At 37.4% G+C, this 15,000-nt stretch overlaps 1 protein-coding gene across 1 annotated transcript in view; it reads left to right on the top strand.

Moving 5' to 3' along the window:
• Window positions 1-15,000, top strand: part of LOC135199107 (uncharacterized protein DDB_G0271670-like) — a 36,426-nt gene that overhangs the window by 11,352 nt on the left and 10,074 nt on the right. The window contains exons 2-3 of the mRNA XM_064227026.1: window positions 2,020-2,088; window positions 5,995-6,316. Of these exons, the coding sequence (XP_064083096.1) occupies window positions 2,020-2,088; window positions 5,995-6,316 (391 nt within the window). The remainder of the gene's footprint in view (window positions 1-2,019; window positions 2,089-5,994; window positions 6,317-15,000) is intronic.

The raw sequence follows: 15,000 nt of genomic DNA, 5'->3' as shown, positions 1-15,000 counted from the left end.
CCGAAACCCGCCCCCCCCAACGCATCGGGAATCACGATCATTCCCAGCGTCGCAGAATTCCCGGAAACCGTTTGTAGGGGCCTATGATTTATGAATGAGGGAGGAGGAGGAGGAGGAGGAATTCGATAGGGAAGCGTTTCTGGGTTTTCATTCATAATCTTTGCCCTACCCTTCCTCCTCCTCCTCCTCCTGCTCCTCCTGTCAAATTGTCAGTGGCAGGGGCATTTGTAAGACCTTCGGCCATTACTGCACTGGACAGGTTACGATGGTCATCGCAAACTGCTTTCACGGACGACGTACATTGATGGACGAGGGAGGAATTGAGAACGATGCTTGCGTTATCGCCTCCATTTTTTCATCTCAGAGAAGAAGAAGAAGAAGAAGGACAGGAGAGAGAGAGAGAGAGAGAGAGAGAGAGAGAGAGAGAGAGAGAGGGTGGGGGGAGTTATTTATGACAAATGAGGTATTCGTGAAATTGTGAATCCGTATGGGTTAGGTAGCAGGAAAATGAAAAATGGTTGCACACACACTGAGAGAGAAAGAGTTAGTATCTCTCTCTCTCTCTCTCTCTCTCTCTCTCTCTCTCACACACACACACACACACACATAGCTTCTCCCTATAAAAGTCGACTTGCAACCTTAGTACAGAATAAAAAAAAAAAAAAAACTATGCCACATTCCTCCTATTCAGGCTCGGGGATCGATCCGATGAGAGGGGGAACGAACTTCCCTCCCATTTGCCCCCCCCCCCCCCCCCCAAGGAAAAAACTTGCGGAAAGCAAATTGCTTGGCAAATAGAGAGAGAAAGAAAAAAAAACTTCTTTGTGAACTTTGCCCCTAATTAAGAGAAGTTCGCTGCTTTATAGGTTCTGACAAATTTGAGGGGTTTTTTTTCTTTTTGTTCTTTTTTATAGAAAATTTGAGTTTTTATTTACATTTTTTTTATTACTTTGAGTTTCAATATTACATTTTTATTTCTCTTAAACTTCAGACCCACGTTGTAAACATATATATATATATTCTCTCTCTCTCTCTCTCTCTCTCTCTCTCTCTCTCTCTCTCTCTCTCTCTCATTTTCTTTTTCTTTTCTTACCACCCAACCATTCAAATTTACGATTTTATAAAAACCTCATTCGTCGTAAACTGCCCTCTCTCTCTCTCTCTCTCTCTCTCTCTCTCTCTCTCTCTCTCTCTCTCTCTCTCTCAGTAACTATTTTCTCATTGCCTTATCACCTAACCATTCAAAATTACGATTTTACAAAAACCTCATTCGTTGTAAACCGCCCCCCCCCTATCTCTCTCTCTCTCTCTCTCTCTCTCTCTCTCTCTCTCTCTCTCTTGGCCTTTAGTCAACTTTTAAATCTGATTGTTGAGTTTATAAGGAGGCCGAAGGCACTGGAAACTTATCAAGTCATATATACGGTCATCTCTCTCTCTCTCTCTCTCTCTCTCTATATATATATATATATATATATATATATATATATATATATATACATAGGTATATATATATATATATATATATATATATATATATATATATATATATATATATATACAAAAAATATTACCAGATATGGCAGAACTGCTCGTTGTTAAACTAGTAAACATTCCAGGTGTTGAAAAAACCTTGCATTCGAATTCCAGCATTTCCTGGAAAATCTGCTATTTGTAAAGAAAGCGTGACTGTATATGATATATATGATATATATCTTTAGTTGTCGCCTTTTCCAGCGCTGCGCAAATCGCAGTCGGCGCCGCGAACGAATTCTGGAACCTGGAACTAGAAAAAGAAGAGGCGGCGACGCCTGTAGGTGTGTGTGTGTGTGTGGTGTGTGGATCGAGTTTAGAACCTTGGGGAGGGAGTAGAGGAAGGGGGATTTGTAGGGGAGGGGAGGGGGTGAAATAAGGGGTTGGGGACGGTGGGGGGGAGGGGAGATACGGGTGTCGTTCCTCAACTGTGCCAAGACTACATAAATTTCCCCAGACTCAAAAAGCTTCTTTATACCCGCTTTCCAGGACCTTTTCTCCCTTCTTCCTGCCCCTACCCTCTCCCGTCCATATACCCTCCCTCCCCCTCTTCCAGAGGTATGGGAAGACCCACCCCCAGCCCTCATCCCCCTTCCAGCTTTGCGGTTTCCAGGGAAATGAACTTAAAAGACACGGATTTCTTGCCAGTAATCAGCTTTATGACGCGCGCCATTAGTATTGCCTCTCTCTCTCTCTCTCTCTCTCTCTCTCTCTCTCTCTCTCTCTCCATCGGAGAGATCTGGACAAATTCTGGCTAGAGAACTGGTCCAGTAGGGCTTTTCCAGGAGAACAAGTTCAGGAAAAGATTATTTTTCTGGATAACAATTCCAGGTGGACTGATTCTTCCAGCGGAACAAGAGGAGGAAGTCTTCTTTTGGAGAACAAATTCCGAGGGCTTTTTACAGTGAATAAGTCCCACAAGGCTTTTTCCGGCGAGCAAGTCCAGAAAGACTTCTTTTGGCGAGCAAGTCCAGAAGGACTTCTTATGGCGAGCAAGTCCAGAAAGATTTCTTTTGGCGAACAAGTCCAGAAAGACTTCTTTTGGCGAGCAAGTCCAGAAAGGCTTCCTCTGACCTAAACAAGTCCTGGCAGATTTCATCGTCCAGCAAAGAGATCCAGAAAGAATCATCCTTCCAGCGAATAAGTCCAGTCAGACTGCTTCGAGTGAGACAAGTCCAAATAGACTTCTTGTTCCAGAGAGACAAGTCCAAATAGACTTTTCTTTCAGAGAAACAAGTCCTAAACGATTTCTTGTTCCAGAGAGACAAGTCCAAATAGTCTTCTTGTTCCAGAGAGACGAGTCCAAATAGAACCTTTCTTGTTTCAGAGAGTTACCAAGTCCCAATAGTCTTCTTGTTCCGAGAGACAAGTCCAAATAACTTCCTTTCCAGAGAGACAAGTTAAGGTTCCCAAAAAGATCTCTTTGTTCCAGAGAGACAAGTCCAAATAGCCTTCTTGTTCCAAAAGAGAACCAGTCCCAAATAGACTTCTTGGTTTCCAGATAGAACCGAGATCAATAGACTTCCTTGTTCCAAAAAGAGAGACAAGTCAATTAGACTTTCTTGTTTCCAGAGAAGACAAGTCCAAAAAGATCTCTTTGTTCCAGGGACAAGTTCCAATTAGCACTTCTTGTTCCAGAGAGACCATCCGAATAACTTCTTGTTCCAGAGAGACAAGTCCAAGAGACTTCTTGTTTGCCAGAGAGACATCCAATTGTCTTCTTGTTCCAGAGAGACAGTCCAAATATCTTCTTGTTCCGAGAGACAAGTCCAAAAAGATCTCTTTGTTCCCAGAATAACAGTCCAAATGACTTCTTGTTCCAATAGAGACAATCCCAATAGTCTTCTTGTTCAGAGATACAAGTCCAAAATAGACTTCTTGTTCCAGAAAGACAAGTCCAAATAGACTTCTTGTTCCGAGAGAGACAAGTCCGAATAGGTCTTCTTGTTCCAGATAGACAAGTCCACATAGACTTCTTGTTCCAGAGAAACAATTAGTCCTAAACGATTCTTGTCCAGAGAGACAAGTTCCAAAAATTAGTTCCTTCTTGTTCCAAGAGAGACAAGTCCAAATAGACTTCTTGTTCCAGAGAGACAAGGTCCAAAATAGTCTTCCTTGGTTCCAAGAGAGGACAAGTCCAAATTGACTTCTTGTGTTCCAGAGAGACAAGTCCAAAAAAGGTTCTCTTTGTTTCCAGAGGAGAACAAGTCCCAAATAGACATTCTGTTCAAGAGAGGGACAAGTCCAAATTAGACTTCTTGTTCCAGAGAGACCAAGTCCAAAATAGGACTTCGTTCCAGAAGACAAGTTCAAATAGATTCCCTTGTTCCAGAGAGACAACGTTCCAAAAAGATCTCTTTGTTCAGAGAGACAAGCCAAAAGAACTTCTTGTTCCAGAGCAGACAAGTCCAAAAGACCTTCTTGTTCAGAGAGACAAGTCCAAATGACTTCTTGTTCCAGTTGAGACAAGTTCCAAATTGTTCCTTCTTGTTCCAGAGAGACAAGTCCAAATCGTCTATTGTTCCCAGAGAGACAAGTTCCAAAAAAGAATTCTCTTTGTTCCAGAGGAGACAAGTTCCAAAATAGACTTCTTGTTACCGAGAGACAGCCAAATAGTCTTTTGTTTCAAGAGAGACAAGGCCAATAGACCTTCTTGTTCCCAAAGAAAAGGGACAAGTCCAAATAGAATTCTTGTTCAGAGAGACAAGGCAAATTAGCTTTCCTTGTTCCAGAGAGACCAAGTTCCAAATAGACCTTCTTGTTCCAGAGAGACAAGTCCAAAATAGTCCTTCTTGTTTAGAGAGACAAGTTCCAAATTAGTTCCTTCTTGTTCCAGAGAGACAAGCCAAAAATAGTCCTTCTTGTTCCAAAGAGAGACAAGTCCAAATAGTTTCTTGTTCCAGAGAGACAAGTTCCAAATTAGACTTCCTTGTTCCAGAGAGACTTGTTCTCTGGAACAAGATCCTCTTGGTCCAAAGAGAGACAAGTCCAAATAGACTTCTTGTTCCAGAGAGACAAGTCCAAATAGTCTTCTTGTTCCAGAGAGACAAGTCCAAATAGACTTCTTGTTCCAGAGAGACAAGTCCAAAAAGATCTCCTTGTTCCAGAGAGACAAGTCCAAATAGACTTCTTGTTCCAGAGAGACAAGTCCAAATAGTTCCTTCTTCGTTCCAGAGAGAAAGTCCAAATAGTCTTCTTGTTCCAGAGAGATAAGTTCAGTCCAAAAAGATCTCCTTGTTCCAGAGAGAAAAGTCCAGGAAATCTGTTTTTCCAGAGAGACAAGTCCAAAAATAGACTTCTCAGAGAAGACAAGTCCAAATAGTCTTTTGTTGTTCCAGAGAGACAAGTCAAATAGACTCTTGTTCCAGAGAGACAAGTCCAAAAAGATCTCCTTGTTCCAGAGAGACAAGTCCAAATAGACTTCTTGTTCCAGAGAGACAAGTCCAAATAGTCTTCTTGTTCCAGAGAGACAAGTCCAAATAGACTTCTTGTTCCAGAGAGACAAGTCCAAATAGACTTCTTGTTCCAGAGAGACAAGTCCAAATAGACTTCTTGTTCCAGAGAGACAAGTCCAAATAGACTTCTTGTTCCAGAGAGACAAGTCCAAATAGATTCGGGTTCCAGAGAGAACAAGTCCAAAAAGTCCTAGACTTCTTGTTCCAGAGAGAACAAGTCCAAAATACTTCTTGTTCAGAGAGACAAAGTCAAATAGCTTCTTGTTCCAGAGAGAACAAGTCAAATAGTCTTCTTGTTCCAGAGAGACAAGTCCAAAAAGTCTTCTTGTTCCAGAGAGACAAGTCCTAAAAAAGTCCTTTGTTCCAGAGAGACAAGGGCCAAAATAGACTTCTTGTTCCAGAGAGACAAGTCCAAAAAGTCTCTTGTTCCAGAGAGACAAGTCAAAAAGTCCAAAAAAGACTCCGCCCTTGTTCCAGAGAGACAAGTCCAAATAGACTTCTTGTTCCAGAGAGACAAGTCCAAAAAGTCCTCTTGTTCCAGAGAGACAAGTCCAAAAAGTCCTCTTGTTCCAGAGAGACAAGTCCAAAAAGATCTCCTTGTTCCAGAGAGACAAGTCCAAATAGACTTCTTGTTCCAGAGAGACAAGGGGTCCAAAAAAAAAAAAGATTCTCCTGTTCCAGAGAGACAAGTCCAAATAGATCTTGTTCCAGAGAGACAAGTTCCAAAAAGATTTCTGCTTGTTCCCGAGAGAACCAAGTCCAAATCGGCTTCTTGTTAACCAGAGAAGGACAAGTCCAAATAGACTTCTTGTTCCAGAGAGACAAGTCCAAATAGACTTCTTGTTCCAGAGAGACAAGTCCAAATAGTCTTCTTGTTCCAGAAAGACAAGTCCAAATAGACTTCTTGTTCCAGAGAGACAAGTCCAAATAGTCTTCTTGTTCCAGAAAGACAAGTCCAAATAGACTTCTTGTTTCAGAGAGACAAGTCCAAATAGTCCTCTTGTTCCAGAGAGACAAGTCCAAATGGACATCTTTCAGAGAGACAAGTCCTAAAAGAGACTTCTGTTCTTCCAGTGGGACAAGTCCAACAAGATTTTCCCCAGCTCCAAGTCCAAACGATACTGATGCAGATTCTCTGGCCAACTCTAGACAAACTATACCGGACGACCCAAGTCCACAAAGTCCAGCAGCAGGACTTCCGACGACTGACCAAGTCCGGATAGAGTCTTCCCGGACTTGGAGTGAAGTCCTTCTTTATGGAGGCTTGATGCGGGGTCGCGAGTCTGGCAAAATGGACGTAATTGGAGACGAAGGAAGTTCAAATAAAGTTGGTGGGCGATTATTATCGAATAAAAGTAATATTTTAACTCGGGGTGATGATTGGGAGGTAAAAGTTATTTGCCCCCACGGGGGGAGGGGGGGCGGAGGGAGATGGTAGAGGGATGGGGTTGTTGGGAATTGGCATTAAGGCAACCATGTTTGATTAAAAAAAAAAAAAAAAGAGCTTTATTAGAGGAATAATGGAAAAGATGCATAAACTTTTCTTAACTGACGAAAAATGAGAATATATTCAAGGATGGATAAAATGAATTTGAATAATGGAAAGGATGAATAAACTCTGGTTAACTGACGAAAAATGGGGATGAATTCAAGAATGATTTAATGGAAGTTTTATTTTTTGGTTTCCACCAATTCAAAAAGAAACAAGAAATGATGAATGGTAATTCTAGTATACACCATTAACAAGCTTAGGGATCGCAACCGAAGACACTCCCTGGGGAGGAGAGTGTCACACACACACACACCACACACACACACACACACATATATATATATATATATATATATATATATATATCTATATATATATATATATATATATATATATTATACAATTCTTCTTCTTCTTGAAATGTCCTAAGTGGGTCCTACGGTTCCTGGAAGACTGTTGACATCCTAACCAAGGTTCCGCAGTGACCTTTCCTCTCTCTCTCTCTCTCTCTCTCTCTCTCTCTCTCTCTCTCTCTGCCTGCTCTTTTGGCGTTTCCTTCAATCGTTTGATTTTAATATTTTTATCTTGATTTTGTTTTTCCTGATTTGGGGTACAGTGCGTTTTTGATGTTGAAATTAAACTTCATTATGTATATATGTATAAACACACACATATGCATACATACATACAGACATACATACATACACGCTGAATTAATTAACAATCATTCAATTCAGTTACCACCGAGATGAATAATTCCGCCTAATTACCGCTGAATGAGGAACGGTAATTATTATTCCCCGCAATTACAAATTAGCATATATCCACTCACTGACTTTTGTGAAATGACTCCCGTCGGAATTTAACCGAGTCTAACCGCTGGACCACGTCATTGTAACGAGTTGGGCGGTGTGAGTCTTTACCGTCTTCCGTGTTCCCTTTGTGTCTCGTATAGGGTTTTTTTTTTTTTTTTTTTTTTTTTAAGAGGCGTTATGTTTATTGAGGCCAGGCTGCATATGGGTGGGTTAAGAAAGGCGTGCCAGACAAAACACAGACAGGAGGAAGACAAGAAATCAGTGCGTCTGTGCGTGCTGCGTGACTGACAGACATAGACAGACAGACGAAAGAGAGGAGAGAGAGAGAGAGAGAGAGAGAGAGAGAGAGAGAGAGAAATATGGTATCTATTCATACATCGCAATAAAGCTTTGCATACGATGAAAGGTTCCCATTCAATGGAGTATCTTCCTGATGGAGAGAGAGAGAGAGAGAGAGAGAGAGAGAGAAGAGAGTGTGGAAGATATTCCCCTTTTTTGAACAAATGATTATTATTATTATTATTATTATTATTATTATTATTATTATTTTATTATTTTATTTATTTTACACTCGCAGATTTTCACTTATTCCTTAAAATACTTAATCCTATTTGTTGACAGTATAACTTAATATACGTACTTAGTTTAATACATACCTTAGGTATGAATAACTATTGAGTCCTATTTGTTGAAAATGTTACTTTATATACTTAAGTTCAATACATACTTTAGGTATGAATAGCTGGGAATAGAACATACAAGAAAATCAAAAGCAATTATAGATGAAACATAGTTACTTATTTACAAAATTTCCCTATGTCTACACTGACGCATTAAAATCAAATATATCCAAAATCCGGAGATCAAGTGTCATACCCCCAAAAGGGGTATGGATACCCCCTGTTTATAACCGTTGGTTCAGAAGGTCATGGGACTAGCAGCTGCATCCCTGAAACTGGTCTAGTGCCTTTTGTGACGAACGAATCTCAGATGATTCAGTGATTCAGTGTTGAAGAAATTCCTCTGTAAGGAATCTGAGACATATTGCAGTTTTTAGACCAGTAGGTACTTGTGATCCGTAAGGCTGATATATAAAGGTTTATTAAAGAGAGAGATAGTTCTCTCTCTCTCTCTCTCTCTCTCTCTCTCTCTCTCTCTCTCTCTCTCTCTCCAGTTGAGGATATTAAGAAATATTGCGATTTTTAGACCAGTACGTAATATAAGTTCCTATTGAAGACATGTTACTCTCTCTCTCTCTCTCTCTCTCTCTCTCTCTCTGGTGGTGTTCAAGCTAGATTGAATCGGTGTTTATTTGAAATGTCCTCTTAGTTTCCTTTGTGACTGGAGTGTTTTTGCTATATTTCTTGAAATATCTTTATTTTTAGGAACAGATCCAAAGAATTAAGGTTATATAGAGTGTTTTTGCTATATTTCTTGAAATATCTTTATTTTTAGGAACAGATCCGAAGAATTATAAGGTTATATAGATGATACCTTTCTGCTGATGCATTCTGGGAAGGGAATCTGATATTATTAAAGTTTTTCTATTGAAAGATACTTTTTTTTTTTTTTTTTTTTTTTTTTTTTAACTGTGAAAAATATAGTATTGTTCGGCTTTGATGGAAGTTCAGTTAGATCATTGTCGACCAATTTTCTTTCTTCATTTTCCCGGGAGAATGTCGAACATTTGTTATTTTCCCGATAAAATGTCGAATTTCATTTTTATTTTCCCGGGAAAATGTCGGACATTTTTTTTTTTCCGGGAAAATGTCGATTTTATTTTATTTTCCCGGGAAAAATATTGAAGTATATTTTAATTCTTCCAAGAAAATGTAGAAATATATTGTTATTAGCTCAAGAAAATATCCAAATATATTGTTATTCGCCCAAGAAAATGTTGAAAAATACTTTTTATTTTTCCAAGAAAATATCGAAATGTATTGTTTTTCTCCCAAGAAAATTTCGAAAAAAAAACTTTTCTTTTCAAAGAAAATGTCGAAAAATATTTTTATTCCCTCAAGAAAATGTCGAAAAATACTTTTTATCTTCCGAAGAAAATGTCGAAAAATACTTTTTATCTTCCGAAGAAAATTTCGAAAAATACTTTTTATCTTCCGAAGAAAATGTCAAAAAGTATTTTTATTCTCCAAAGAAAATGTCGAAAAATACTTTTATTTTCCAAAGGAAATGTCGAAAAATACTTTTTATTTCCCAAGTGTCGACAAACACCTTATTTTCCAATTAAAATGTCGAACCGTTACTTGTCGAAAATACGCAGCCAGTCATTAGCAAAAGGTCTGCTTTGGAAAGGCTGTCGGCAGCTAATGTCGACGCTTTTAACAACTTGCGGGGAGAGGGGGGTTTGTTGGGGGTGGGGGAGGGGGGGAGGTTTTAAGGGTAGGGGGGTGGGAGGGGGGAGAGGTGGCGATTTTGGTGCAGTTAAAAAGTGTGGACTTTAATACAAATTAAAATGATGTCTATTATTTGGCTATAGCATTGCCTACGGTGCACCGCTTTTCGGCGCACTGACGACCCTACCCCTTGACGAGGCAGTGCCAACCAAGAGTTCAGTGCCAGGGTCGCTAATTAGGAAACTAGGTCGCTATTATTCTCATCACCATGTTAGAAATGTTAATTGAAAGAATTTAACAATCCTCTCAAGACGTACCTTTTGAATAGTGCCTACCAAAATACATGAATTTGGCAAAGATATGAAAATACCCCTAAAAATATCTGCTAGAATTTCCTTTATCCGTCAAACATTGCAATCTTGTTAAAAAGGTTAATTTAATGAATTTAATATTGCTCTTCAGACGTACTTTTTGAATAGTGCCTACCATAATACATACATTTGGCAAAGATATGAAAATACCACAAAAAATATCAGCTAGAATTTCCTTTATCCGTCAAACAGTACACTTGTTAAAAAGGTTAATTTAATGAATTTAACATTCCTCTCAAGACGCACCTTTTGAATTGTGCTTATCAAAATACATAAATTTGGCAGAAAATATGAAAATACCCAAAAAATATCAGCTAGAACTTCCTGTATCCGTCAAACAGTACAATCCTGTTAAAAAGGTTAATTTAATGAATTTAACATTCCTCTCAAGACGCACCTTTTGAATAGTGCCTACCTAAATACATAAATTTGGCAGAAAATATGAAAATACCCCAAAAATATCTGCTAGAACATCCTGTACCCGTCAAACATTACAATCCTGTTAAAAAGGTTAATTTAATGAATTTAACATTCCTCTCAGGACGCACCTTTTGAATAGTGCCTACCTAAATACATAAATTTGGCAGAAAATATGAAAATACCCCAAAAATATCGGCTAGAACTTCCTGTATCCGTCAAACATTACAAGCTTTATGACCAAAACCAGTGTGCCAATACTCTCCCGCCTTTGTAGAATTGTAATAAAAGTTAAAACTAAATAATTAGCAGCCAATTTCCTCGCGAAAAATCGTAGATAAACACGGGGAGACAAACACGTGGTTGAAGCGCTGTTTGTAAACATATGGAAGCTGGCGGGCTCGTGTTTGCTTTGAGGGATGGTGCAATTTGCATGCAAAATGATTTGCAATGTTTATTTTCTACTTCATAATTCTCCTTTGGCGGTGGTGAAAGGTTAGTTCATGCATAGCCATTAGAGAGAGACCTTACCTTACCTTACCTTACAGACCTTACAGACCTTACAGTTCGTTCGGGTTGCCCCAGGTCCCTCAGTGTGAGGCGCCTCTAATGTCTACCAGAGAGTTGCTAGTACATCTTCCGGTATATTTTGCATCTTCCAATCTTGGATGGTCTGGGATGCAGTTTAGATATTTGTCGAGCTTATTCTTAAACACATCTACGCTCACTCCTGATATATTCCTCAGATGAGCTGGCAACGCATTGAATAGACGCTGCATTATCGATGCTGGTGCGTAGTGGATTAATGTCCTGTGTGCTTTCCTTATTTTTCCTGGTATAGTTTTGGGCACTATTAATCTACCTCGCTTGCTCTTTCTGATATTTTTAGTTCCATGATATTTTCTGTTATTCCTTCTATCTGTTTCCATTCCTGAATTATCATGTAGCGTTCTCTTCTCCTTTCTAGACTATATAATTTTAAGGATTGTAGTCTTTCCCAGTAGTCTAGGTCCTTAACTTCTTCTATTCTAGCTGTAAAGGACCTTTTGTACACTCTCTATTTGTGCAATATCCTTTTGATAGTGTGGGGTACCATATCATATTGCAATATTCAAGTGGACTACGAACATATGTTTTATAAAGCATAATCATGTGTTCAGCTTTTCTTGTTTTGAAGTGCCGTAACAACATTCCCATTTTTGCTTTACATTTTGCCAACAGAATTGCTATTTGATCATTGCATAACATGTTCCTATTCATCATCACACCAAGGTCTTTAACTGCTTCCTTATTTGTGAATTGTCTCCATTATTTAAGGTCCCCTATATGCATATAGCTTTCCTTCTCTATCTCCATAATTTATTGATTCAAATTTATCAGAGTTAAATACCATCCTATTTACCTCTGCCCAATCATATACTTTGTTAAGGTCTCTTTGTAGAGCGTTCCTATCTTCATCACAAGTAATTTCTCTACTTATTCTTGTGTCATCAGCGAAACTACTCACTACCGAATCCTTAACATTACTGTCTATGTCTTCAATCATAATAACAAACAATATTGCAGCTAGCACCGTACCTTGTGGCACACCGGATATTACCTTGGTTTCATCCGATTTCTCATCGTTTGCAATAACTATCTGTTTTCTGTTGTGTAAAAATTCTTTTAACCATCTTCCTACTTTATCTACGATATTGTGTTTTCTAATTTTCTTTGCTAATATATTATGGTCTACTTTGTCAAAAGCTTTTGCAAAGTCTAAATAAACCACATCTGTTTCATTTCCGCTTTTCATATTTTTGAATATGTTCTCACGGTGGACTAACAGTTGGGTTTGTGTACTTTTTCCGGGTACGAAACCATGTTGTCCTATATTAAACAAATTATTTTTTATTAAATGTTTCATAATATTTTTCTTCATTACCCTTTCATACACTTTCATAATATGTGATGTTAGACTCACAGGCCTATAATTACTTGCCTCTAGTCTTGATCCACTTTTGAAAGTAGGGGTGATATATGCTAATTTGTGCTCATCATAAATCTTGCCTGTATCTACACTTTGTCTTAATAATATTGCAAGTGGCTTTGCGATAGAATGAACTACTTTCTTTAACAAAATAGCAGGGACTCCATCCGGCCCTGCAGCAGCTCCATTTTTAATTTCATTAATTGCCTGCACAATATCAGCTTCATTAATTTCTATGTCAGCTAAATATTCACTATTTTCTTCCCTTACTTCTATATCATTATCTTCATTATCTATTCTAGGGGTGAATTCTCTCTTATATCGTTCTGCCAGTATGTTGCAAATTTCCTTTTTTCATTCGTTAATCTCCCTTCAATTCTCAGAGGGCCTATTTCTATTCTTCTTTTATTCATCTTCTTCGCATATGAGTATAATAGTTTGGGGTTTTGCTTGATATTTAATAGGGTTTTTTGTTTTTTCTTCCAAGTCCCGTTTTTCATTTTCTTTTGATTGTATAATCTTTTGTTCTGCATTTTCTATCTTACTTTTTAGTTCTATAACTTTCCATGCATTTTTTTCTTTTGCAAGACCTTTTTTCCACTTTCTGATTTTCTGGAACAAGGTCCTTCTGTCTCTTGGTATGCATGAATGATGTTTACTTTTCTTCTTCGGTATATATTTTTCCACATTTTCTCCAATATTTTATATAATATCTCCGTATTTACCCTTATGTCATCACTTACGAAAATGTTATCCCAATCTTTGTTTAATTCTTCATTAATTTCTGACCATTTTATATTTTACTGTAGAAGTTGTATTTTCCATATCCTTCCCACTTTTTCATTTCTTGCTTATCTCTATTTTTCACTTGCTTTGGAATGAACTGTTAATTCTATGACATTATGGTCTGAAATACTCGCATTATAAACTATTATTTCTTTAACATAATTCATCTCGTTCACAAATACTAGTCTAAAGTATTTTCCTTTCTTGTTGGCAGGTGATTTATTTGTTGAATGTTGTATTCTAGTAGCATATAATAGCTTTTCAAATTGCCTCTTATTCTGCACTACTATTACTCTCTTTTTTATATGTATAAGTACAACCACAATCTCCTATTCGTTCTTTCCATTCTACGAAAGGAAAGTTGAAGTCACCAGATAGGAGAATAGTCCAGTCCTTGTGATTTTTACATATATCATCCAATTTTTCAATTATTAAGTCAAACTCTTTAGTATTAGGAGGTCTATATATTACTATTTCATCAATTTTTCAGATTCAAATTCTACCGCTATTAGTTCACATTCTGAGTTACTATATTTCTCATATATTTTTTCCTTGTTTTTTGTCTTTCCCATATATTGCGGTTCCCCCTTGATTCCTATTTTTTCTATCTGATCTATAAGTTTGGAACCCTTTTATTTGATCATCATTCCCAGTCTCTTGGGAATACCAGGTTTCACTTATATTCATTATATCTATTTTCTTTTCATTTTGGGTTGTTTAGTTCTTCTAAGTACTCTATTTTTCTTTTTGAGTTACTCGTAACTAAACCCTGCGCATTCATCACTATGATGGTTTGCGTGTTTTTTTTCTCCTTCATTAATAATACTGGTAGTAATAAGGATTTTCCCATGTCTCTTTCCTCTGTTCTGGTATTTTGTTCTTTTTTCATTTCCAGAAAAAATTCTGACATTAAAAAAAAAAAATCCAACTTTTCCATAATATTTGATCTTCCTTCATCATAATTATTCATTTTGTGTCTGAATCTGCAATTTTCTCCGTTTCTGCAATATCCTCTTGCATAATAAATACAGTTATTATCTCTTGAGTAGAATTTCGGAGCTGATGCTTTGAAATTTTTTGCTGACACCTCTGCATATCTCATTGGTGGTTTGCTTTTCTCTTTTACCTGATATTGATTTCTCTCTTTATTTGTTTCTTTCTTATTTTGGATTTTATTACTTGGTTGGTTATTTATTTGATTATGATTCATGGCTACAGGTGCATATATTTGCATTTTTTGTCGAAACTTACATCCTTTTCCTTCTTTTAGGTTTTTACTATTTTTTGGATGCAGATCTCTGCAATCATTCCCCATATCCATCTAAGTATTGCACATTTACCATATATTTCATAGTTTTGAACATATCTTAGGATGTTTGTAGTAACATCTTTCTCCAAATCTGCAATTCCCTCTTTTCAAAAGGTTGCAGATTTTGTTTCTTGGTCTATTTTTTTCCTCTTTCCCGTCATTGTGTAGATCTGGGTAGAGCCTCTTCGGGATTTGCTTTTCTGTTGTCATATCGTAATTTATTTCTTCGTAGGTATGCTGCTTTATTGCCTCATATGTAGTATCAATGAGTATCTCTGCATCCATACTTTTTATCTTGTTCTTTGTTTTCCTTATTTTTTTCTGTCATTTCATTTTTGTTTACTTCTCTTCCGTTTTCCTCTTCTTCTTTTTCTTCTTCTTCTTCCTCTTCCTCTTCTTCTTCATCCTCAAATATTTGTACATTCAATCTTGATTTAATAACATTGTCTATCCATGATAGACATGTTGAACAAAAAATTCTTGTATCTTTTTCTCAAATCTTGTA

The sequence above is a fragment of the Macrobrachium nipponense genome, chromosome 25 (genome assembly GCF_015104395.2).
Source record: "Macrobrachium nipponense isolate FS-2020 chromosome 25, ASM1510439v2, whole genome shotgun sequence".
In the NCBI taxonomy this organism is placed as follows: domain Eukaryota; kingdom Metazoa; phylum Arthropoda; class Malacostraca; order Decapoda; family Palaemonidae; genus Macrobrachium; species Macrobrachium nipponense.
Note: the sequence above shows the minus strand (reverse complement) of the source record. Positions and strands in the feature narration are given on the sequence as shown.